Source organism: Protopterus annectens, chromosome 7.part1 (assembly GCF_019279795.1).
Source record: "Protopterus annectens isolate FY-2018-M chromosome 7.part1, PAN1.0, whole genome shotgun sequence".
NCBI lineage: Eukaryota > Metazoa > Chordata > Ceratodontiformes > Protopteridae > Protopterus > Protopterus annectens.
Genome location: NC_056740.1, coordinates 255063477 through 255091227, shown reverse-complemented (window position 1 = coordinate 255091227; position 27751 = coordinate 255063477). Strand labels below are relative to the sequence as shown.

Here is a 27751-nt window from a genome sequence, read left to right as displayed (position 1 = left end):
CACCCACATCTAGGAGATACCTAGAAAGATGAGCACAGTGAGAGTACTGGATGTAAATGGCAGTCCAAACAAAATATAATGCAGTATTGGAACCAATGAGTTTATAGGAGACAGGCTAAAGTTATGCCAGTAATTTGAATAATAATATTATTTAAACAGGATCCTTGGGTGGGAATACCATGGGTTGATGAGTAGTTGAAATAAAATAGAGAGAGCTGTTGGCAGTGGGAAGGAGTCACTGCAAGTCATCCAGGAAATTGAAACAAGAAGGCTTGAAGGTAGAACTACCAAGTGGCTAATAAAAATAGAACAAAACTGGATAAGAGTAAAAGAAGAGGGGAATGGGAGAAGCAGAGGAAGGCAATGGGAGAAAGAGGTAGAAGTGCCAATTGAACATGGTTTGGAAGACCATTATAAGACTTCTTAGGTACGTGTATAATAAACGCATGCAGATTTCAGATTTTTGTACAGAAATCTACGCATAAGTATCTCTACAACCCAGATAGGTTATCAAAGATGTTTATGGGACTGGTGCGTGCGGGAAATGCCAGAGATTGAGAGGAGCACATCGGAGCACATACTTTAGGATTGCGTCAAACCAGAAGCACTTAAAAAGGACTTTGAAAGTATATTGAGGGAGAAAATAAAGACTAGTCACTTAACCCAATGATAGACTAGTCACTTAACCCAATGATGTTTCTTTTTGGGTTGATACTTCAGTATCAAATGGTAAGAAATTGTAGGTTTGGTATTATCAGTAGGGGAAAAAAGCAATTGCAAGAAAATGGACATGGTGTGACTCGCCAACAAGGGAAAAAGTAGAAGCAGTGCTGCTTAACGTAACCCAAGAAGAAGAGAAAAGCAGATAAAAAGGAGAAGAGGATGAGGGGTAAGAAGTGGACTGGCTAGATAGTGGAACAAAGGGCTGAGGAAGATTGGCTTGAAAGAGTAAAAATAAAAGAAAATTAGTGAATAGGTCAAAAACAGAGAAAGGAGCAATACTTGAATCTGATAGTTTGTCCCATTCAAGGTGTTCTCTTTACTAAGGAAAATACATGCAAATAGTTCAGAATGGTTTGCTGTTATTTGCATGTACTTAGCACATGAGAAGATTGAGCAAGTGAGACTTTGTGAAATATGCTTAGGAAGTACAAAATAAGGATATTGCATATTACCATACATTTGTGGATGAGGAAGGAATAGTCCACATCAGTGAGGCTGAGAGGGAAATGAGGTGTAGTTGAATAAAACCCGTAAAATCTCTGGCACTGAACAGAAGATTAATGAAATCGAAACAGAGAAATGCAAAGAATACTGGTTCATAGTTAGGTACTAGGCTATCTGCCCGAGGGCCTACATAAGCCGAGCCAACAAGGTTCCCTGGCTTATATCACCCAAGAAAGTTATTTTCCTGTGCCACTGTCGAGCAGAGACACAGAATTGATCCCCGGGGTGTATTTCTCATTTCCCATCCACTCAAGATTTTTCTTGAAGAGTGCTAATGAAGAACTTTTCTTGACATAGATGGTCTTATATCTTAAAGCATTAGGTCTAAAACCCTGGGACTTGATGGGTAGTTATCATAGCATGTCCCCAAGGTGTGTCATATCCATGGATTTAAGAGGTGTGGAAAGATTAATACAATTGTAAATATTGATACTGGACAGGTGTTATTGTATGCAATATAAAGCGAGAGAACCTTTAGCACAATATTAAAAAGTGAACCACTTGTCATCAGCAGACAAATGGGGATGCGGACTGCACAGTATGTAGTGCAAGAACATAAAAATAAAGGTTTATGTGTAAAATGAGTAGGGAAATTAGCTTAATAAACCAGTGGCAGCATTTAGCCATTAAATAATTGTTAGAAATTATGAAGCTAAATAAATGTTGACATTATCAGGACCTTACTGTAAAAGGCATCTACACAGCTGTAAGATGGGTCATATGAACAACAGGAGTTTACTTGTAGTTACTGCTGACTGCTTGTTCCTATGCAACATGTTGTGAACCCAAAGACAGTGGACCATTTTACTTCTATAAGATTGTAAAATACTGAAAAGTACATGAAAACATCCATATTTATCAGTACTTTAGCAATGGGGTCATATTCCTTCTACATCTGCAATGTGGGGCCTCTTCCCCTACACCCCTGGTCTCCAAATGTACTACTGCAATATCACACCATCTTGGAGAAACAGGAATCATTGTATATTGCTTTATTTCAAGGTGGTGCAGATTCAAAAGTGATGTATTTGATACAGAGCAACTCTGCTCCATGATAGTGATCCGTGGGGGTGCAGTCTTCTCTGCAGTAACACCGATGAACAGTATCCTGTGGCCATAAACTGGTTTGCAAGTATTTTAAATATGAGCAAACTGCCTGCTGTTAATTATAATAGATCCATCCAAAGCACAGTAAAACTCAGGCAAACTAACACCGGAATTTGGTTTAATTACAGTAAGCATAAGCATAAAAAAGTTACCTAATTTAGTTTTGCTATTCATGGCATTATCAACTGTCAGTAATATCTAGGTTCATAATTCACCCGCCACAGCCTGCCACCTGCAGGGAGACTATTTTGCTGAATTATATACTGATGGTGTAACACATCTGACCCCTGAAGTGGCCATCTACAGGGTCTACTAGACTATCGAGGAGTGGAAGTAAATTGATGAGCCTGTCTTCTACATCACACCCACTGCACATATCTGTTGACAATTTAAAGTAACCAGTCCATCTACTGCACATCTTTGGAATGTGGGAGTACATTATATAATTCACCAAGTAGCACATCCATTTTTCCAGCAGCCAGAATATGGTGGTAAGGAGTGGACTAGCTGTACCATAAGTAGTTACAGTTTAGAGTTTTAATATTGCTGTGATTGGTGCATACTTCTTAGTCATGTGCACAAAGTGTGACATTGTTAAAAATGGTATATTTTGATTGCCATGTTATACATAGTAATTTATTTTTTTTCTTTTCCAGGGATGGTTTGAAGCTGGAAACAAGAGTGCTGGATGGGAAACCCAAATTAATCTTGGCCAAATATGGTATGCTGATAACTGGTATATTTTTTTCTTAAAGCAGTTTTGTTTTGTTTTAAATTGAACACATTTTTATTTTAAGCATAGACCAGATTGTGGTTAAGATGATTTCTTATAGGTTTCTTTGGATATTGAAGTGTTGATGTGTCCTGATACTTTCATATTTAATTGGCTCTTACTGGATGGATTTTAAATATTTTGGAAAAAGGAAATTATTGTTTTCTATACAGTCTTGGTGTGCTTTGTAAATAATTTTTTTTTCTCTAACTCGTCTTCAGTCAGTCTGTGTGATATTTGAGGTACTGGTACATGATCATTTAGTCATCTTCCAGGATGTCGAAGACGATACCGTATGGAGAATCAACTCTGCAGCAAATCTTTGTTTGGCCTCGTCCACTCAAAGTATCAAAGCTGGTAATTTTCTTTGGTCGTCTTCTGGTACTATTCAGTGTTGGTTCTGCACTGACCCGCAGTGGCGTTGGCCTCACTCTGGTAGGCTGTAAAAGTTGGAAAGTGCTTTCTTTCATTTTTCTTTCAGTTTGTAACCTTTTAATTCCTTGAAACTGTTTCACTTTGAATTATTTTTTAATTACCTGGTAAACGGTTTGACCTGATGTATCTCTGTTTTTGTTCTATTTCCCTTGATTTCTTAGGATGTTTACTTTTACTTGTTATCTGGGGTAATGTTTGTTAAATAGCAAACATCAAGAGAAAATAAGATGTTTCACACTTCTCTTTATGGTATCACTGGTCTGCTTTTATTTAATTTTTTTTTTTTACTTTAAATTTTTTAAACGTGCTTCTGTGGTAGATTATTTGCTGTACAAATATTTTTATTTCAAGTGTTTATTTAGTCAGGAAGGAACCTGGGGTTGTCTTGATTCCTGTGAACACTTCACAAAATGTAACAATGCCTATAGGTTTGGAAGACAGTTGTTTCCAGGAGTATCTTTTGTAGGAGAAGGTGACAGATGGAGGAGAAAAAGGTTACTAAAATAATTGATTGTATTCAGAACTAATGTCATCCCAAGGTGATAACTCAGTTTCTGTTTTAAGTGAGAAGTGACCTTCTGTAATTTTAAAGCCATTTTGTTTGTGTCTTTCGGCTTTTTCCCTGTTAGGGGTCACCACAGCGGAACTCCGGTCCGCTAATGATTGGCAGTAGAGTTTTACGTGCTGGCTTGCCGGGCCTAACGCACAACCTTCAACGAAGGAACGCCTGTTCATGCATGTCGCCACACAGAAGACTGTCTAACTGATGCTGTTCCTAAGTGCAATAATGAAGCTAAAGGTAAAAGTGGTGGTTCCTTTAAAAATGTGGTATGCTTGGATACTGAAACAGATTTAATTCCAGCCAAACAGATGTTGGTAAGGTTAATCTGTTTGTCATATTGATCACTGCTGCAGCACCTTTGATGTATGGGTTATATCCTCCCAAGGATATAACAGCTGTCCAGCTTCCATACACCCAAACTGTCAAGGAGCTGGAGCTGAGCTGACTAAAAGGGAAGTCTGGGTTAAGTCCTTCAGAACTTTACTGCTGCCAAAGAATTCACTCCTTTGAGGCTTTGGGGATTGACGGTTGGCTTGTGCTTCCCTTTGCTGGGCAGATAAGTTCCTTTTGGGGGGACTTGTAAATTGGTTGATATTTACTTTTCTCATCAGGAAAGATATTTTAAAACTAGGTGAATTGTGTTTAAAGTGTCTGTCTTGAGACTAACATTTAAAAAAAAAAAAAAAAAAAAAGAGTACTTTTTTCTGTCAGTTTAAAAGCAGTGTTAACTAGCAGAAAACATATTTTCTGTGGATAAGTTTTATTTTTTCCTTGATAGGGGCAGGCATTGTGTTTGAAAGTGCTAACCTTTTTGTGGACTGGTAGTTTTACCGGCATTTGCTGCTAGTCTTCCTTGGGAAAGAGGTACCATTTTTGGCTTGATAATGGAACAGACTACTGGTCCCATGGTCTGTCCTTCTAGCCACAAAAAGAAAAACTTAAGCAAATAGCCTTTGCCATTATAGCAGGCTAGCAGTTTGCCTCAGCTGTAGGTGGTTGACTGCTGTGGCCAATTGTTGTACTGCAGACCACTCATCTTTTACCCCCGATCTCTCTGATGTAGCACCTAAGGCCACTATGGACTGGGGGTTAGCCACGTCTTCTGCTGCTGTTGAAATCTCCTCAGTGCAAGGGAGAGCCACTCATGTCATGTCCTGGGAGAGGGAACAGGGAAGGTTTCCCTATTTTTGTCAGAATGCTGTGCCCATCCCTGAGGAAGCAGCTGCTGCAATCAGAACAATGGTTGGAGCCATTTTTACTTTGTAAAGTAGTTACTGGTGAAAGAAAGAGGGATTCCCCTTTTCCTGAAGAGATTCAAGATTTTGAATCTGAATAGGAAGATGCAGGGATGGATTTCAGGTTTTTTTCCCTTGTTTTCTGTTTGACTCAGAGGAGAGCTCAATTTCTGATTTTTCCATGTGTTTTTTTTTCTCTCTGACTATTGCTAAAATTTGCCAGAGTTTTCATTGGAAGAACACTGAGGTTTCACAGTTGTTACTGAAGGATTTTCCAGATCCTACACCCATTTCTCTGGTTCTGTCAGCTTTAGGCTGTGTCTGTGTGCGTGTGTGTGCGTGCGTGTGTGTGTCTGTGTGTTACTGCCTGCAGATGTACTTTGTGTTTCACTGTTGCAGTCATTACATTTGGGTAATCTGGCAGGTTGCCCTCAGTCGGCCAGAATAACAAAGTCTTGGGTCCTGCGTCGGTTGCTGTCTCCTCTTCCATGATGTCAGGTCATCAGGGGTATAAAACATGCAGCCGACACCATTTTATTCAGTCTTTCTTGCCGCACGGTGCCCGAAGCAGAAGCAGTTCGCAAGTGCCAGTCGGCCGACTCCTGAAATTTTCACATTTGAGTTTCAGAACCGAAGTCTTCAACTAAAGCTAAGTATCCCGTTGGGAAAACTTTTTCTTGCTCCTTACCGATGTCAGTAAAAGTTAATAATTGCATTACTTGTGGGAAGCAAATACTTCATAAGGATTTTCATTTGTACTGTATTCCTTGCCTAGGCCCACATCATAACATATCTTGCTGTCGGTTTTGTGCTAGATTTAACCAACGCACTATTAAGCGTCGGTATATTTTTGCTTCTAAATATTTTGGATCAAGATTTAATTACCCTGAAATATCGTCCGTTAGCAATCTGACTACCGGAGATCACAAAAAACGCAAAGAAAAAAATGAGACAGACCGGCAAGGTCCAAAACCGACGACGAAGCTTCTCCTAAGCCAGTCGCCAGTGCGCCGGTACTCAGTGAGGCGCTTTCGCAGCACCTGATACCCGCTACTTTTGAGTCACAGGCCTCTACCGAGACCCATGCGGTATCCGGTATGCCACGAGATTCTCAGAGTATTGAACCCACGGATGTCTCTCCCTTGGATGGATTCGGAGCCGCTGAGCATATTATATATTTTATATAAAACTGATGCCACCCTCAAAAACAAGATCAAAAACATCTTCTATGTCTAAAAAAATGAAGCATGAGCCACGTGCTCCGGGCCCTAGGCCTAAAAAACAGATGATCAAAATGGCTGATGACTTAATTACCTTGATCAGGGGTTCCCAACCCCCCCCCCCCCCTGCTAAGAGGCCTAGGCAAGGCACTGATTATGACTCTTCAGATCAGGTTTCCATTTCTTCTGATTCCTCTTCTGATCAGGAATTTTCTGTTCCACCCTATGAGGATTCTGATGCAGAAGAATCCATCCTATCTGCATCTCCTCCTGAAGATTACTCTTTTGGAGAAACCTTGCATACTTTAAGGGAACATTTTCACTGGGAGAGGCAGGATTTCTCTGAATCAAAAAAGAGGCTTAGGGATTTCCTTCTTCCTCCGCATAGGCCTTTGGCAATACCTCCTGTATTAGACATTTTGGATGATGTGTTTTCGGAATCAAGCATGGCTCCTGATTCCCTACCTCCGGCTCCTAGTAAGCCAGACAGATATTACAGGATTCCTGACTCCCACAAATTTCTATTCAAAAATCCTGCTGCTGATCCTGAAACTATCTCACAGGATCCCAAAGGTGTAAAGGCCTCTACAGCCAAAAATCCTACCCCCTCTGATAGAGATTCCAGGGTGCTGGATAGATGGGGAAAGAAGGTTTATACATCTGCGACCTTGGCAATTAGGGCCTTAAACTGCCAGTTTCATATACTTAAATATCAACAGCATGTTATGGGCTTATTGAAACAGAAAATTATGTTGATTTCTGATTGTGTGGAAAATAAAGAATTACAGAAATTATTGCATTCAGCAGAACAGGTTGGAAAGCATACTTTACAATGTGGTTTTGATTCCTTGGAGGCCTCTTGCAGGGCCGCAGTTACTGGATCTGTGATTAGAAGGAGTACCTGGCTCAAGGAGCAAAATCTGCTTAATCATGTTAAAGCTAAATTGTTGGATGCCCCCTTGCAGCATGATACTCTGTTTGGTAATAAGGCAGAAGAGGTTTTAAAGAAAATGGAAGACAAAGCTAAATCTATGCAAACTGTAAAAGATTTCTTACAAGTGCAGCCACCCAGGTTCAGTAGGCACTGGCCTACTAAAAATTGGTCCTTTCCTGTGTCCAACAGAGCCACTCAAGGCAAATCCAGGTGCTCAAAAGGCTCTTGATACCAATCACAGGGTTCTTACAGGTCAAAGCAATGGGGTGCCTCCACCCCCAAATCTGGAGGAAACAAAGCACAACCCTACAGTAAGCAGTCTCAATGACTTTCCCTCTACCTTCACCAAGCACTTATCTTTTGGCAGCCCCCTTGGGGGGAAAATTAGCACTTCATGCTCAAAATTGTCAGTTAATTACCAGGACAAGTGGGTATTAAACGTAGTATCCCAGGGGTACAGATTTAATTTCCATACTTTGCCAATTCCAAACAGTTGGCCAGATCTGCCACAAAATCAGTGGGCAGAGACTCAGAAACAAGTTATGTCCCTCATGGATTATGGGAGCTATTCAACCAGTACCATAAAAGGAAAAAGGACAAGGTTTTTACTTTTCCTGGTACCCAGAAAAGACAATGCCTGGCGTCCAATACTGAGCTATCGATTTTGAACACGTTCCTGGACATTCCAAAATTCAAAATGCTGACTTTACATCAGTTACTGCCTATGCTGGGAAGGAATACCTGTATATCCCAATAAGGGAATCGTGCAGAAGATACCTCCGCTTCAAGGCAGTTTTTTTGCATTACCAATTCTCTGCACTGCCCTTTGGCTTATCTACTGCACCCAGGGTCTTTACAAAGTGCCTGTCACCAGTAACTGCATTCTGCAGACAAAGAAGCATACAAATTTATCCTTATCTGGACGACTGTCTCATTTAAGCAGAGGACAAGGACACTCTTCTTCAACATCTGGCATTTGTAAAAAGGCTTCTGACATGCATAAGGTACACAATAAACAAAAAGAAATCCCAACTGGTACCCTCTCAAATAATTACATTCCTGTGTGCAAGCTTGAATACAACTGCCCAGATGGCTTGCCTTACACCAGACAAACAAAGGCAACTGACAACATACTTCAAACAAATGGCAACAAAAACCCAGTTATCTGCAAGCCAAATTCTGCAGGCTTTGGGGTTCATGGCATCCTGCATTCTACTAATTCCATATGCGAGACTGCATATGAGGAAACTTCAATGGTACCTAAAAGGTTTATGGAGTCAACATTGTCACAGTCTAGAAACAGTGATTCCCCTCATTCCCTGCCTACAACAGGTGTTTCTTTGGTGGGCATGTCATCACAACAAGGGACTGTCATTCACTCTACCCCCTGCCACCCAAACCCTAACTACAGACGCATCAGACTATGCTGGGGGGGGGGGGTGCCCAGATGGCTTGCCTTACACCAGACAAACAAAGGCAACTGACAACATACTTCAAACAAATGGCAACAAAAACCCAGTTATCTGCAAGCCAAATTCTGCAGGCTTTGGGGTTCATGGCATCCTGCATTCTACTAATTCCATATGCGAGACTGCATATGAGGAAACTTCAATGGTACCTAAAAGGTTTATGGAGTCAACATTGTCACAGTCTAGAAACAGTGATTCCCCTCATTCCCTGCCTACAACAGGTGTTTCTTTGGTGGGCATGTCACCACAACAAGGGACTGTCATTCACTCTACCCCCTGCCACCCAAACCCTAACTACAGACGCATCAGACTATGCTGGGGGGGGGGGGGGCACCACCTGGCAGGGAGATGCATTCAGGGCAAATGGAGCCCAAAACAAATGCATCTGCATATCAACCAGAAAGAGATGCTAGCTCTTCAGAATGCTTTGACAGACAGCCGTCAAGGACTTACTTCATCCAGGACAACTACTGATAAAGACGGACAACACCACGATTATGTGGTACATAAACCAGTAGGGGGGTACCCATTCCTACCCTCTTTGCAGACTAGCCATGGCATTGTGGAACACAGCTTTGACTTACCAAATACGTCTTCAAGCTCAATTCCTGCCAGGAAAACAAAATACTCTGGCAGACTACCTAAGCAGAAATCTTATGGACCCACACGAGTGGAAACTGTATCCGTAAATCTTCAGCATGTTAACACAGAAATGGGGGAGCCCAGACATAGATCTATTTTCCTCTCCCCAAAATTATCAACTGGACAAATTCTGCACAAGGACTTATCACAGACAAGCATGGAACGTGGATACCCTGTCCTTCAGTTGGAAAAACCTGTCAGTCTATGCCGTTCCCCCTCTGCCTCTTCTCTCCAAGGTCTTACTAAAGGTCAGACAGGAAAAAACAAAAATGATCCTAGTGGCTCTGGACTGGCCTTGCCAGCACAATGGTACCCAATTCTAAGGAATATGTCTCAACTCCCTCCTTGGTACTTGCCTCAAATACCTCATCTACTGTCTCGGCAGAACAATCAAATTCTGCACACACAGCTCCGAACTCTGAATCTTGCAGCATGGCTGATCATTTAATTATTCAAACAACACCTCTCAGTAAATCTGTGATGGATGTCATTTTGGAAGCCAGAAGGCCTAGTACTAGAAAATCTTTTGCTGATAAATGGAAGAGATTTTGTGCTTGGAATCAAGCACAAGGAACAGACACAGCAAAGCCCAATATCCCTCAGAGTTTACAATATTTGACTGAGATGCTTGAGAAGGGCCTATCTTTTTCTTCAATAGAAATCCATGCCTCTGCCATCTCGGCTCATTACAACACGGAGCCTTCCCTATTTTCTCATCCTCTGTTTAAACAGTATCTTAAGGGGCCAAAATTTTAAGGCCTCCCAGAAGATCACCAGCTCCTGCATGAGACCTCAATTTTGTGCTGGAAAAACTCACCCTGCCTTCTTTTGAACCAGCAGCTAATGTGGATATAACATTTTTAACTTGGAGAACAGCTTTCCTCTTGGCAATCACTTCAGCAAGAAGGGTTTCAGAACTACAGGCTCTCATCGCTGTGGAGCCTTTTATTACATTTTACCCGGACAGGGTGTCCCTCAGGACCAATCTTTCTTTTATGCCTAAGGTGGTATCCAGTGTCGCTCTTAACCAAACAATTCACCTGTCAACATTTTACCCAAATCCACAGAACAAGGAGGAGCAGATTCTGCATTCATTGGACGTACACAGACAACTAAGATTCTACTTAAACAGGACCAAATCTCTAAGGAATGTCTGAGCAACTACTAGTGGCATTTGCTGCAGGATCAGAGGGGAAGGCTATGTCAAAGCAGACTGTTTCTAAGTGGATAAGCCACTGCATTCGTTTCTGCTATTTGCACCATGGTAAACCGGTGCCCAAGGGGATCAGATCACATTCCACCAGGGCTGCCTCTACTTCAGCAGCTTTTCTCAGAGGTGTTCCAACCAAAGACATTCTAGAAGCTACTACTTGGAGCTCTGTTCATACCTTCACAAAGCATTATTATTTGCCTCTCTTCTCCAAATCCAGGGCAGGCTTTGCCACTGCCGTTCTGCAGGGTCTTATAGCTGCTCCTAATGCTATTTATTTCCATCCTCCCATCCATAGCTTTGGGATTCTACCCAAATGTAATGACTGCAACAGTGAAACATGAAGAACATAGTTCAGTTGTGTACACTTACTATAAATATAGATGTTCGAGTGTATTCACTGTTGCAGTCTGGGTTACCCACCTGCCATCCCCCTTTTCTATAACTTCTCTTTCCTTCACTATATTCTAAAGCCTTTGTGGTGTATTTGCTTTTAGATGAAGGTAAAGTTTATGTCGCTAAAAGTGCATTTACATCTATTTCTGTTATTTATTTATATATATATATATATATATATATATATATATATATATATATATATATATATATATATTTGCTCCCCATTTGGGGGGCACCTGACATCTGGGACAAGAAGAACTGAATAAAATGGTGTTGGCTGCATGTTTATACCCTTGACGACCTGACGTCATGGAAGAGAAGACAGCAACCGACGCAGGATCCAAGACTTTTGTTATTCAGGCCGACAGATTACCCAAATGTAATGATTGCAACAGTGAATACACTCTAACATCTACATTTATGGTAAGTGTACACAACTGTACTTTTCCTTGTTGGTCAGCCAGCTGGCCTAAAAGGATGATAGAATGTATAAAATTCATCAGTCTCTTAATGTTTATACACTATTCCCAAACCTGACCCAGCAGATGTAGCCTTAGTTGATCTCACTGCTGTTGGGCACTACTTTTTTCTCATAAGGCTGGAAATGTTATCCATGGGTACGGGGAGAAAACTGTATACTTCTGCAGCATTGGTTTTCAGAATTTTGAATTGTCAGGTTCATATGTTAAAGTTAGTTCTGACAATTTGAGAAAGTATTGAGGAATGTTTTTTATCTGCAGTTTCTTCTTGTCAGAAAAAATCTGCTCTAAATAACTTTGTTTTTTCTGTTGCACTGTTTGCAGTGTGTGTATGACTAGGCCACTGGTACTGTTTTAAGGAGGTTTGCTTGGCTGCATTCTCAGAACCTTCTAGACGATAGTATTAAAAATGAGATTTTAAATTCACCCTTAGAGACTATGTTTGGTCCCCCTGCTTGTAGAGGGCCAAACAAGTGTGATAAAAGGGGAAAGCTGATCCGGAGAATCTCTAAGCCCTTTTAGGTCCCCTTTTCCAAGTTCTCCAAGGGATTTTCTTTCTCTTCCATTTTTCATGGATAACAGAATAAGCAGTCTCAAGAGAATTCAGGTAAACAACCATTAAAAAAGGAATGGTATGGAAGATCCAAAAAGAAGTTTCTAACCTCCCTAAACCAAAGACTGTGTAGCATGTCTGAATGACTGTTCTAAACACCTTGTGACCCACTTCCACCCTAGCCCCTTTCCTACTTTCCAGGGCATATTCTTCATCCTCCAGATTAGACTTGTCCCCCCCACCTGTTCTTCATCGCATGCTGCCCCAAGGACTGATGGAACCAATTCCTTCTTCCTAAGTGGGGAAAACATTTTATTCAAGGATATTCTTAGTACACAAACATTAACCTTTAGACTATCCACTGCACCAAGTGTGTTCCCATAGTCTCCAACTCCAGTTATAGATCATTGCAGGCTACAGGGTATCCGCATTTTTCCATCTATAGATGACTTCCTTATCTTTGCAGAGTCTTTTTCAAAGTGTCAGCAATCTCTCTGTTGGGTGAGAGACCTCTTATACAAGCTAGGATTCCAAGAAAACAGTCAAAAGTCTTTCTGGGCTTGCACAGGATTGTGTTCCTAGGATGTCAACTAGACACCTTGGTTCAAAGACCTTTTCTTCCACAGGAAAAATTAATCCTTATTTAGATCTGTTTCTAAGGCTTTCCACTCTAACTTTGGTCATTGTGAGGGAATACTTAAGGATTTTGGGTCTCGTGGCATGTATGATTCTCATGATACCTCTGACAAGACAACTCATGAGAGAGATACAGTGGTATCTGAAATCTCTTTGGTCCCAGCATCAACACTCTTTATCTTTTCAAATCCCAGTGCTGGAGCTTATCAGAAGAGAGATCTTTTGGTGGCGACAGCAGATATCCTTGAATCCTAGTCTCCCCTTCCCTTTCCCTGCTTCAAAGCAGTCTGTCACCACAGACACTTCAGACTTTGCTTTGGGAACAGTTTTAGGAGAGACAAAAGTGCAAGAGTGTGGGACAAAAAGACAGATGTAAGCATATAAATATCTTAAAGATACTTGACCTGAACAAGGCACTCCACTGTCTAAACCATCTTTGTCCTGTAGGACCTCTTCAAAGTGGTTTCAGATAATACATCAGTCATGTGGTACATTAGCAAGCGGCACCAGGTCATACCCTCTTTGAAGACTAGTCATGTTATCTTGGGATAGTTTCATACCACATTCTCACTTTACAGGCATTCTGTTAGAGAAAAATTGTGTGGTAGAGAAGCTGACTAGGACCACAGCAGACCCTTACGAATTAAAACTAGATCGGGGGGGGGGGGGTCTTTCAACATTTGATCCATCTGTGGGATTTCCTCAAGTAGACCTTTTTGCCTCCTCTTTAAACAATCAACTGACAAGATTCTGTTCCAGGACTCTATGCAAGAAGGCCTGAAAGACAGATCCCTTTTCTTTTCTTTGGACTGGAATGTTCCCGTTTGCTTCCCCCCTTTCCATTAATATTCAGGATGCTTTTGAAAATTCAGAAGGAATTCACCAAGATTATTGTGGTGACTCCCTTCTGACCTAGGCAACAGTGGTTCTCTCTCCATTTGGAAATGGCCAGTGGCAATCATCACAAGCTTCCTCACATACTGGATATACCCACACAAGAAAAGTAGTGATGCTCCTTGTGTTTCACTGTTGCAGTCATCACACTTGGGTTATCTGCCTGCAGGTAGCCCTCAGTCGGCCCGAATACTAGAGACTTAGTATTTCTGCGTTGGTTGCTGTCACTTCAGTACTGATGTCAGGTCATCAGGGGTATAAAAACAGGCAGCTAACGCCATGACATCAGTCTTTCTTGCCGAGGAGCCCAAAGCAGAAGCAGTTTGCACGAGTGCCGGTCGGCCACTACCCAAGTTTTTTCGTTTTCGAATTGAATCATCCTGAAGTCTTCTAAAGCTAAGTACCTCGTTGGGGATCCTTTTTTCTTGCTCTAACCAATGTCAGAAAAAGTTAACAATTGTCTTGGCTGTGGAAAGCAAATGCCACACCGAGATTTCCATTCTTACTGCGTCACCTGTTTAGGCCCAGACCACGATGTACCGCGCTGTCGGTTTTGTGTTTTGCTCAATGCCTGAGCTATATGTTGTCGGGCCCTTATTGTCGCTAAATACTTTTGCTCTCAATCTCCATATTCTAAAATGGCTTCGATAAGCCATCCGACTACCGATCTTCAAAAAAAATGTAAGGGTAAAGACGGAGATAGACCATACAGGTCCAAAACTGCCGACGACACTTCTGTTAAGCTAGTCGTCAGTTCACCAGTACTCAGTGAGGCGCTTTCACAGCCCCCTGATGCCCGCTTCGATGGATTCGCAGGCCACTACCGAGACCCGTTCGGAGTCCAGTATGCCATGAGACTCTTCTTTGACTACGGAACCTGCAGATGTCTCTATCTTGAATGGGTCCAGAGCCACTGTGCAGGATCCGGCTTCCGAGGAAAATCTTCACATTACCAATATTCGACACAAAACGACAACTTCTTTCACGTCTTCAGTTCTGTCTAAAACTACCGAGTTTCTAAGGCCAAGAGTACAAGCTACACCTACAAAACCGACAACCCAAACTCAAGCACCTGCCTCTTTGCCACAACATCAAATGCTTATAATGGCAGAAGATCTGATTATGCTGATTAGGGGAAGCCAGCCTTCCCCTGCTAAGAGAAAGAGACCTGCTCCCAGCAGCTTTAACTGACCAAGAGTCCGACGACTCTGAGGTTTCTGAATATGAAGACATGCCTTTATCTGCTTATGAGGATTCAGATGCAGAGGAATCCATTCCCTCTGCTTCCCCTCCAGAGGGTTTTTCATTTGGTGAAACCCTACGTACTTTGAGAGCATTTCCACTGGGAATGCCAGGATTATCCTCAGTCCAAAAAAATTTTTAGATTTGCCACAATGTAGACCTTTAGCTATCCCTCCTGTTCTGGATGTTGTGGATGATGTCTTTATGAATCCAGTCTAACTCCTGATACTTTACCCCCTGCTCCAAGGAAACCAGACCTGTACTACAGAGTCCCTGACTCTCACAAAGTTCTTTTCAGAAATCCTACTGCTGACCCAGAGATCATTTTCCAGGGGCCTAAAGGTATAAAAGCAACTACAGTTAAGAACCCCCCCGTGGACAGGGATTCCTGAGCTTTGGACAGATTGGGTAAAAAAGTATACACCTCTGCAACTCTCGCCATTAGGGCATTGAATTGCCAGTTTCACATGCTGAAATACCAGCAACATATTATGGAACTTATTAAGCAAAAATTATCTACCTTTACAGACTGTGCAGAAAATAAAGAATTACAGGAGCTTATGCATTCTGCAAGCCAAGTCAGCAAGCATACCTTGCAGTGTGGCTTTGACACCCTAGAAGCATCTTGCAGGGCAGCAGTCACTGGTTCTGTACTGAGAAGGCATGCTGGGCTTAAGGAACAGACCTTGCCAGGCCATGTCAAATCAAAATTACTAGACGCTCTTTTATCTGTATGGCACCAAAGCAGAAGAGGTTCTAAAAAAGATGGAAGAAAAAGCTAACTCGATGCAGACAGTCAAAGATTGTTTTGCAAGTGCAGCCTCCAAGATTCAGTAGGCATTGCCCCTCGAAACATTGTTCCTTTCCAGCCCCCTCAAGGCTATCTCAAACTAGACCCAGGGGTAACAGACCCCCCCCAGATTACAGTCTCAGGGTATGTAGAGATCTAAGCAATGGAGTACCTCCACTACTAAAGCATGGAGTGCTACGCCACCTCCCTTACGGAAATAATTCACAATGACTTCTCAGCTCGAATCATCACCTCTACCCAATTGCTCATGCCTAGGAGAAAAACTTGCCCATCATGCAAAAAACTGGACCTCCATCACCAAAGACTGATGGGTTCTCAACATTGTATCCCAGGGGTACAAATTTTTACTTCCACTCACTGCTAACCCCAGAAGGGTTCCCAGAACTTCCTCCAAACCAGTGGGTAGAGACACAAAACCAAGTTCAATCCCTGCTGTCTATAAGGGCAATTAATCCTGTTTGTGCAGAACAGATAGGTCAAGGGTTTTATTCCAGACTTTTCCTGGTACCCAGAAAAGAGGGCACTTGGCACCCAATCCTAGATCTTTCCATTCTAAACACCTTCCTGGTGGTACCAAAATTCAAAATGGTCACCCTTCAGCAGCTTCTTCCTATGCTGTCCAAAGATGCCTGGTTAGCCACCCTAGACCAAAAACTATCTGCACATCCCTATCAGGGACTCATGCAGGAAATACCTAAGTTTCAGAGCAGGATCTATGCATTATCAGTTCACTGCACTTCCCTTTGGCTTATCCACTGCTCCAAGAGTCTTCACAAAATGCCTGGCTCCAGCCATTGCCTATTACAGATAGAGAAAGATTCAAATTTGCTCTTACTTGGATGATTGTGATTCAGGCAGACAGTCAGGAAAAGCTGTTGCAGCACCTGACATTTATAAAGAACCTTCTAACCTCGCTGGGGTACACTATCAATGAAAAGAAATCAAAACTAGTCCCCAGTCAAAAGATTGTATTTCTGGGAGCAAGCTTGGACATAGCATCCCAGATGGCATTCCTTACTCCAGAAAAACAAGCCTATCTTACAGGCTACTTCGCTAAAATGGCCACCAAAACCCAGCTATCCGCAAAGAAAATCCTGCAGGCCCTAGGGTTTGTGGCCTCTTGCATTCTACTAACTCCATATGCCAGACTGCATATGAGAAAACATCAGTGGTATTTAAAAAGTCTTTGGTGCCAGCATTCTCAGGATCTGGAAATGGTCATACCTGTCGTACCTTGTCTAAGGACAGAGTTTCTTTGGTGGGCAGCAGCATGCAACCACAAGGGACTTCCCTTTACTCAACCCTACACTGCCCAGACCCTAACCACAGATGCATCAGACTATGCCTGGGGGGCACAAGTTGGTTTCTCTGAGGAAGTTACTGTTCGTAACAGTAACGAAAACATACTGTGTTATTTCAAATAAACTTGCGTTCAGGACTCTTAAACTTTGACTGCTGTGTTTGACAAGAGCTACTTACTTTTTTGGGTTTACGTTTTGTTTTTTTTTTGCTTCACTTGTTCACATCTTGACAAGTACATTCAGGGCCACTGGAGCCCAAGTCAAATTCAACTGCACATCAACTAAAAAGAGATACTAGCTGTTCAGCATGCTCTGACAGCTTTCAAATCCCTACTCTCACCAGGACCCCTGCTAATAAAGACAAAAAACACCACAGTTGTGGTATATCAACAAGCAGAGGGAACCCACTCTTACCCACTTTGTAGGCTAGCCATGGCCCTGTGGAACATGGCCTTGGACATGCATATTCATTTGCAAGCTCAGTTCCTGCCAGGCAAACAGTAGTCTCTGGCAGATGACCTAAGCAGAAATCTCCTAGACCCACACAAGTGGCAATTAGACCCCAGCACTTTCAGCCTTCTAACCCAGAAATGGGGGACCCCGGAGCTGGACGTTTATGCTTCCCCCTGCAATCACCAGCTCAGCAAATTCTGCACCAGGACACCTCACAACAGGGCCTGGAAAGTGGGTAAACCTTTCAATCTGTGCATTCTCCCCTCTGCCTCTTATTACTCAAGTTAAGACAGGACAGACCAAGGGCAATATTGATTGTCCCGGACTGGCCACGCCAGCACTGGTACCCACTACTGCGCAGCCTGTCAACGGTGCCACCATGACACCTACCCCAGATCCCAACCCTCCTCACTCAGCAGGAGGGACATGTCTTGCATCCGCAACTGCAAACCCTGAATCTTGCAGCCTGGCTTATTCCTTGAATTCTCCCCCAGTGACCAACCTAAGCAGGCAGGTGCTGGACGTCATTCTTGAAGCCAGAAGACCCAGTACAAGGAAATCCTATGCTGATAAGTGGAAAAGGTATTGTTCCTGGAGTTGGTCTAAAGGAGAGGACACAGCACTGCCCTCCCTACCTCTAATCCAGATTTACTCCACAGAGGCTTATCTTTCTCTTCCATTAAGATCCATGCATCTGCCATCTCTGCTCATTACAACACTGAGCCACCTCTCTTCTCTCACCCTCTCATCAAATGGTTCCTGAGAGGGGCAAACAACCTATGGCCACCAAGGAGAGCCCCCACCCCTGCTTGGGACCTTAACTTTGTACTGGAAAAGCTCATGTTACCCCCCTTTGAGCCTGTGTCAGCAGAGTTAAAATTCCTCTCTTGGAAAACAGCCTTGCTTCTTCACTTCAGCTGGAAGAGTGTCTGAGCTACAAGCATTTATGGCTGTGGAACCCTTCATTATTTTTCATGCTGACAGGGTCTCCCTCAGGACTTAACCCTTCCTTTATGCCTAAAGTGGTGTCCAGTGTAGCTCTCAACCAATCTATCCATTTGCCAACCTTCTTCCTGAATCCTCAAAATAAAGGGAAAGGATCCTACACTCCTTAGATGTGCACAGACAGCTCAGTTTCTACCTTGATGGGACTAAGCCCTTCAGGAAATCTGACCAGTTATTAGTCAGTTTTGGACCAGGGGCAGAGGGCAAGGCCATTTCAAAACAAAATTTCCAAATGGATAGCATACTGTATCCATTTCTGCTACAAACACCATGGGAAACCAACCCCTCAGGGGGTCAGAACGCATTCCATTAGGGCAACTTCTACCTCTACAGCATTCCTCAGGGGAATTGTACTAGGGACATTCTGGAAGTTGTTACCTGGAGTACTGTTCAAACCTTCACCAAGCATTTACCACCTGGCTGTCTTTTCCAAGTCCAGGGTGGGCTTTGCAACAGCCGTCTTGCAGGGTATACTAGCCAGCCCCAACTCTTCTTGCCTGCCTACACCCATTCTTCAGCTTTGGGAATCAACCCAAATGTGATGACTGCAACAGCAAAACATGAAGAACATAGTACAGTTGTGTACACTTACCATAAATGTAAATGTTAGAGTGTATTCAGTGTTGCAGTCCTGGTTTCCCACCCTCCAGCCCCCTTCTCTCTCTCTCCTCTCTGTTTATTATTCACCCCTTACAGGGCTATTGGTATTTACTTTTTAGTTTTTTTCCCCACCATAACTTGTCTGCCTATTTGGGGGGCTCCTGACATTTGGGGCAAGAAAAACTGATGTAATGCCATCGGCTGCCTGTTTTTATACCCCTGATGATCTGACGTCAGTACTGAAGTGACAGCAGCCGATGCAGAAATACTAAGTCTCTGGTATTCGGGCCGACTGAGGGCTACCTGCAGTCAGGTAACCCAAGTGTGATGACTGCAACAGTGAATACACTCTAACATCTACATTTATGGTAAGTGTACACAACTGTACTTTTGATACACTCTGACATCAGTTATTTTCAGTTGATTTTCTGGATGATAATGTCTTTATTCTTTTTGGACACCTGTTTCCTGAGGGTGTGCAGCAGGTACTAATGGAGACAAGAAAGCCTGCTACTTTAAATATGTGTATTAGCAAATGGAAAATGTTTTCTAGTTGGTGCCAACAACCAGCACCCAGTCAGGGCTAGGTGTTCTCTTGTTTTACAATATTTGTGTGAATTATTATCCTATGGGCCTCTCTTACTCCTCTGTCAGAGTTCATTTGTTCAGCCATTTCAGCATGTCTGCCCATAGAACCTCCTCTTTCAAGGCAGTCTCATATCAAAATGTTCTTGAAAGGCTCTTTTTTTCATACAAGGCTACCAAGTAAATCAGTAACCCCTCTTTGGGATCTTAATTTTGTGTCAGAAAAGCTAACATTTGCTCCATTTAAACCAGCTAATCTGGCTGACTTGAGGTTTTTAACATGGAAAACAGTTTTACAAATGGCTCTGGCCTCTGCAAGAAAGGTGCCCGAGTTGCAAGCTCTTATGGGGACTCAACCTTACCTCATTTTCCATAGGGACAGGATTTCTTTGAGAACTAATCCTTCTTTTATGCCTAAAGTGGTACTCAAGTTGACTTTAAGCCAAACTATTCATCTCTCCTTATTCTTCCATGAATCTAAAAATGAGAAAGAAAGGATATTCCATACCTTGGATGTTTACAGACAACCCTAGTACTATCTTGAAAGATTTTTTATCTCTCTGATCTTCTGATCATTTGTTTATTTCTTGAAAAGGAAAAAATAGACAACTTTTGTCAGAACAGAGTATTTCTAAATGGCTGTTTAAGGCTATTAACTTTTGTTAATACACACCATAAAAATATATATGTATTCCCTGTACGGTCAAGGCCCATTCCATCAGGGCCTTGGCTTCATTTGTGGCTTTTTGGAAAAGGTTAGATTCTAGAAATATGCTAAAAGCTGCTACTTGGTCCTCTTTACACACTTTTACAAAACACTATAAGCTTGATCTCTTCTTCTCCAGGGGTTCCTTGGCTGTTCTCCTTCCACCTCCCAAATGTAGTTACTATGGTAATCTACCAGTTTAACTAAGGCTACTGCAGCAGTGATTAATACGATGAACATAGTACAGTTGTGTAAGTTGAGCTTACCATAACATTAGATGTTCAAATGAATGATCACTGCTAAAGTAGTCACTCCCGCCACCCCCCTTTGTTTTTTTTGGTGTATTTTTATGCCAGGGTGTAGAGATTTATGTTTTGTTGTTCCTGGCATAGTGCTTTCAAGGCTCAACCTCCCTCTCTATGCTGGTAGGGAAGCTCTAAAGGGCATCACACTCACACTTGTCTTTTAGTCAGCTCAGCTTGAGTTGCTTGACAGTTTGGGCACATGGAAGATGTCCTGAAGCTTTGGAAACTGGCTGGCTGTTATATCCTTGGCAGGGTATAATCCATATAGCTAAAACTACTGCAGCAGTGCTCATTCGAACATGTACTGTTATGGTATGTTCAACTAATACAACTGTACTCTTTGTAGCAGCATTTGAGTTTGCCATGACTGCGGTTTATGACCTAAACTCAAGAGATCATTGCAAGAGTAAATTCAACAAAAACTGTTTTACAGGTTGTTTCAAGGGAACCTTCCTCTTTTAAAAGTAACTCTGTCAGCATTAGTGATCAAGCATGGTAAAACACTTCATTTGTATACCACAAACTGCTCTTTCTCTTAGTAGTCAATCATGCAGCTTGACAAATTTATTTTGGTTCATTTTTTCAGCTCTGTAATATAAACATCTACAATCTCTTCAGCATCTTCTGTCCTTGTAAAAAAACAAAATTGGTAAATAAATGGCAAAGTCACTTAGGCTTGCATTAATTCATGAGCTTTCTGTTAAATTTCTCTAGTTTATCCTTCTCTTGATCAAGAAAGGTAAAATTATACAATATTCCTAGGCTTCATCGCTAATGATTTGCAGGAATGTAGCACACTGTAGTGTTTTAGGATGTTCTTTGTGTTTCACTGTTGCAGTCATTACATTTGGGTAATCTGCTGGCAGGTTGCCCTCAGTCAGCCTGAATAACAAAGTCTTGGGTTGTGCATCGGTTGCTGTCTCCTCTTCCATGACGTCAGGTCGTCAGGGGTATAAAACATGCAGCCGATGCTATTTTAATCAGTCTTTCTTGCCGTGCGGTGCCCGAAGCAGAAGCAGTTCGCAAGTGCCAGTCGGCCGACACCTGAAATTTTCATTTTCGAGTTTCAGAACCGAAGTCTTCAAACTAAAGCTAAGTACCCCGTTGGGGAAACTTTTTCTTGCTCCTTACCAATGTCAGTAAAAGTTAATAATTGCATTACTTGTGGGAAGCAAATACCTCCTAAGGATTTTCATTTGTACTGTATTTCTTGCCTAGGCCTTGATCACAACATGCCTTGCTGTCGGTTTTGTGCTAAATTTAACCAACGCACTATTAAGCGTCGGTATATTTTTGCTTCTAAATATTTTGGTTCACGATTTAACTACCCTGAAATGTCATCTGTTAGCAATCCGACTACCGGAGTTCACAAAAAAACGCAAGGAAAAAGACAAAGACAGACCGTCAAGGTCCAAAACCGACAAAGCTTCTCCTAAGCCAGTCGCCGGTTCACCGGTACTCAGTGAGGTGCTTTCGCAGCCCCTGATACCCGCTACTTTTGAGTTGCAGGCCTCTACTGAGACCCATTTGGAGTCCAGTATGCCACGAGATTCGCAAAGTATTGAACCCACGGATGTCTCTCCCTTGGATGGGTCCGGAGCCGCTGAGCAGGCACTGGCTTCTGAGGGTGTTTTCAGACCTCAACATTTTTTATATTATACCAACGCCATCAGCAAAAAAAATGTCAAAAACAACTTCTATGCCTAAAAAAAATGACGCATGAGCCACATGCTCAGGCCCCTATGCCTAAAAAACAAATGGTCAAAATGGCTGAGGATTTAATTACCTTGATCAGGGGTTCCCAACCCCCCCCCCCCCCCCCCCCCCGCTAAGAGACCTAGGCAAGGCACTGATTATGAATCTTCAGATCAGGTTTCTATTTCTTCTGATTCATCTTCTGATCAGGAATTTTCTATTCCACCTTATGAAGATTCTGATGCAGAGGAGGAATCCATCCCATCTGCATCTCCACCTGAGGATTACTCTTTTGGAGAGACTTTGCATACTTTAAGGGAACATTTTCACTGGAAGAGTCAGGACTTCTCTGAATCAAAAAAGAGGCTTAAGGATTTCCTTCTTCTTCCTCAGCATAGGCCTTTGGCAATACCTCCTGTATTAGACATTATTAATGATGTGTTCTCGGAATCCAGCATGGCTGCTGATTCCCTGCCTCTGGCTCCTAGTAAGCCAGACAGATATTACAGGGTTCCTGACTCCCACAAATTTATTTTCAAAAATCCTGCTGCTGATCCTGAGACTATTTCTCAGGGTTCCAAGGGTGTTAAGGCTTCTACAGCCAAAAATCCTACCCCTTCTGATAGATTCCAGGGCGCTGGATAGATGGGATAAGAAGGTTTATACATCGCAACCTTGGCAATCAGGGCTTTAAACTGACAGTTTCATATGCTTAAATATCAACAGCATGTTATGGGCTTACAGAAACAGAAAATGATGTTGATTTCTGATTGTGTGGAAAATAGAGTTACAGGATTTATTGCATTCAGCAGAAAAGGTTGGAAAGCATACTTTGCAATGTGGTTTTGATTCCTTGGAGGCCACTTGCAGGGCCGCCGTAACTGGATCTGTCATAAGAAGGCATGCCTGGCTCAAGGAGCAAAATCTGCCTGATCATGTTAAAGCATGACAGTCTGTTTGGTAATAAGGCAGAAGAGGTTTTAAAGAAAATGGAAGACAAAGCTAAGTCTATGCAAACTGTAAAAGATTTCCTGAAATTGCAGCCACCCAGGTTCAGTAGGCACTGGCCTACTAAGAACTGGTCCTTTCCTGTGTCCAACAGAGCCACTCTGGGCAAACACAGATGCTCAAAAGGCTCCAGATATCAGTCACAGGGATTTTACAGGTCAAAGCAATGGGGTGCCTCCACCTCCAAATCTGGAGGTAACAAAGCACAACCCTACAGTAAACAGTCTCAATGACTTTCCTCTACCATCTCCAAGCACTTATCTTTTGCCAGCCCCCGTAGGGGGCAAACTAGCACTTCATGCTCAAAATTGGCGGTTAATAACCCAGGACAAGTGAGTATTAAACATAGTATCCCAGGGGTACAGATTTCATTTCCATACTTTGCCAATTCCAAACAGATGGCCGGATCTGCCACAAAACCAATGGGCAGAGGCCCAGAAACAAGTCGTGTCCCTCATGGATATGGGGGCTATTCAACCGGTACCAGAAAAGGAAAAAGGACAAGGTTTTACTCAAGACTTTTCCTGGTACCCAGAAAAGATAGATCATGGCGTCCAATACTGGACTTATCGATCCTGAACATGTTCCTGGACATTCCAAAATTCATATTCTAGGCAAGAATGCCTGGTTGGTAACTCTAGACTTAAAAGAGGCATACCTGCATATCCCAATAAGGGAATCTTGCAGAAGATACCTCCGCTTCAAAGCAGGCTTTTTGCATTACCAATTCTCTGCACTGCCCTTTGGCTTATCTACTGCGCCCAGGGTCTTTACAAAGTGCCTGGCACCAGTAATTGCTTTCTGCAGACAAAGAAACATTCAAATTTATCCTTATCTGGACGATTGTCTCATTCAAGCAGAGGACAAGGACATTCTTCTTCAACATGTGGCGTTTGTAAAAAGGCTTCTAGCATGCCTAGGGTACACCATAAATGAAAAGAAATCACAACTGGTACCCTCTCAAATAATTACATTCCTGGGTGCAAGCTTGAATACAACTGCCCAGATGGCTTATCTCATGCCAGACAAACAAATGCAATTGACAATATACTTCAAACAAATGGCAACAAAAACCCAGTTATCTGCAAGACAAATTCTGCAGGCTTTGGGGTTCATGGCATCCTGCATTCTACTGATTCCATATGCGAGACTGCATATGAGGAAACTTCAATGGTACCTATAAAGCTTATGGAGTCAACATTGTCACAGCCTGGAAACAATGATTCCTCTCATTCCATGCCTACAACAGGAGTTTCTTTGGTGGGTAAGAGACATGTCACCAAAACAAGGGACTGTCATTCACTCAACCCCCTGCCACCCAAACCCTAACTACAGTCTTGTCAGACTGTGCTTGGAGGGGACCCACATGGCAGGGAGATGGATTCAGGGCAAATAGAGCCCAAACCAAATGCATCTACATTATTAACAAGAAAGAAATGCTAACTGTTCAGAATGCTCTGACAGCCTTCAAGGACTTTCTTCATCCAGGACAACTACTGATAAAGAAGGACAACACCACAGTTATGTGGTACATAAACAAGCAGGGGGGTACCCATTCCTACCCCCTTTGCAGACTAGCCATGGCCTTGTGGAACACAGCCTTGACTTACCAAATACATCTTCAAGCTCAATTCCTGCCAGGAAAGCAAAGTACTCTGGCAGACGACCTAAGCAGAAGTCTTATAGACCCACACGAATGGAAACTGGATCCACAAATCTTCAGCATGTTAACACAGAAATGGGGAAGCCCAGACATAGATCTATTTGCCTCTCCCCAAAACTATCAGTTGGACATATTCTGCACAAGAACTCATCACAAAAAAGCATGGAAAGTGGATGCTCTATCCTTCAGCTGGAATCAGTCTATGCCTTTCCCCCTCTGCCTCTACTCTCCAAGGTCTTACTAAACGTCAGACAGGAAAAACCAAAAATGATTCTAATTGCTCCAGACTGGCCTCGCCAACACTGGTACCCGCTTCTGAGGAATATGTCACACCTTCTTCCATGGTGCTTGCCTCAAACACCTCATCTATTGTCTCAGCAGAACTATCAAATTCTGCACACTCGGCTCCAAACTTTGAATCTTGCAGCATGGCTAATCAACTAAGTATTCAAACCACACCTCTCAGTAAACTTGTGATGGATGTCATTTTGGAAGCCAGACGGCCTAGTACTAGAAAATATTGTGCTGATAGATGGAAGAGATTCTGTGCTTGGAACCAAGCACAAGGAATAGTCGCAGCAAAGCCCAATATTCCTCAGATTTTACAATACTTAACTGAGATGCTTGACAAAGGCCTATCGTTTTCGTCAATAAAAATCCATGCTTCTGCCATCTCGGCTCTTTACAACACAGAGCCTCCCCTCTATTCTCATCCACTACTAAAGCAGTATCTCAGAGGGGCCAAACTTTTAAGACCTCCCAGAAGAGAGCCAACTCCTGCATGGGACCTCAATTTTGTGCTGTAAAAACTCACCCTGCCTCCTTTTGAACCAGCATCTACTGCAGATATAAAATGTCTTTCTTGGAAGACAGATTTTCTTTTGGCAATCACTTCAGCTGGAAGGGTTTCAGAACTACAGGCTCTCATGGTAGTGGAGCCTTTCATTATTTTTTACCCAGACAGGGTGACCCTCAGGACCAATCCTTCTTTTATGCCTAAGGTGGTATCCAGTGTGGCTCTTAACCAGACCATTCACCTGCCAACTTTTTTCCCAAATCCGCAGAACAAGGGAGAGCGAATACTTCATTCATTGGATGTGCACAAACAAGTAAGATTCTACTTAAACAGGACAAAATCTCTAACAAAGTCTGAGCAACTACTGGTAGCATTTGCTGCAAGATCAGAGGAGAAGGTGATATCAAAGCAGACTATTTCTAAATGGATAAGCCATTGCATTCATTTCTGCTACTTGTACCATGATAAACCTGTGCCCAAGGGAATTGGATCCCATTCCACCAGGGCTGCCTCTACTTCAGCAGCTTTTCTCAGAGAGGTACCTACCAGAGACATTCTAGAAGCTGCTACTTGGAGCTCAGTTCATACATTCACAAAGCATTATCATTTATTTCTCTTCTCTAAATCCAGGGCAGGCTATGCCACTGCAGTCCTGCAGGGCCTTATAGCTGCTCCCTATGCTGTTTAGTTCCATCCTCCCATACATAGCTTTGGGATTCTACCCAAATGTAATGACTGCAACAGTGAAACACGAAGAACATAGGACAGTTGTGTACACTTACCATAAATGTAGATGTTCGAGTGTATTCACTGTTGCAGTCCAGTTTACCCACCCGCCAGCACCCTTTCTATATCTTTTTTTCCTTCACTATACTCAAAAGCCTTTGTGGTGTATTTGCTTTTAGTTGAAGGTAAATTTTATGTTTTCAAAAGTGCATTTATATGTTTACAGTAATATATACACACACACACACATATATATATATATATATATATATAATTTTTTTTTTGCTCCCCATTTGGGGGGCACCTGACATCTGGGGCAAGAAAAACTGATTAAAATGGCGTCGGCTGCATGTTTTACACCCCTGACGACCTGACATCATGGAAGAGGAGACAGCAACTGACGCAGCACCCAAGACTTTGTTATTCAGGCGGACTAAGGGCAACCTGCTATCAGATTACCCAAATGTAATGACTGCAACAGTGAATACACTCCAACATCTACATTTATGGTAAGTGTACACAACTGTACTTTTTACTGCTAAGCCCACTGATTGGATGCAGAATATAGATTTATTTTTCACAAAGCTTCTAGTTTTCTGCTAAATTTAATTGAAGTGAGTAACGGTTCCTGATTGTTATGGATGAACACTTTTTCACTAAATCTTATGCTTTTTTACTTTTGCACCCTAAAATTTTCACTTCTGTAGGTATATTTTTGCAGTTCAGCAACTATTTCATCAGATTTGTCATTCTTTTCTAACTTGATTGAAAACAATAAGACAGAAACATTGTGGATGTGGTCTGGCCTTCATGAATTATATACTTGGAGTGTTTTCATCAGAAGGCAGGAGTGCACCATATGGCATGCAGCTTTCCTTGGCAGCAAAACTAGAAAATATTTTAATGGATTTATGGCTGATGGATATTTAAGAAAGATTACAAGATGGATGTCTTGTTCAAAACTTGTGTCCAGCCTTATTCAAAGGCATTCAACTGTCTTTCCAAAGCAGGACTTATATTTTTTTTTTTGTAAAAATGAAAAGGAATTTATTCTGAGGGGATTTCATGTTAAGAACATTCA

The 27751-nt window shown here is 42.3% G+C and overlaps 1 protein-coding gene across 2 annotated transcripts in view; it reads left to right on the top strand.

Annotated features, from left to right (window-relative positions):
• CCDC66 (coiled-coil domain containing 66) overlaps nt 1-27751 on the top strand; it is a 1871188-nt gene that overhangs the window by 12754 nt on the left and 1830683 nt on the right. For both annotated transcript variants that reach the window (XM_044078704.1, XM_044078703.1), the window contains exon 2: nt 2991-3055. In XM_044078704.1, the coding sequence (XP_043934639.1) occupies nt 2991-3055 (65 nt within the window). The remainder of the gene's footprint in view (nt 1-2990; nt 3056-27751) is intronic.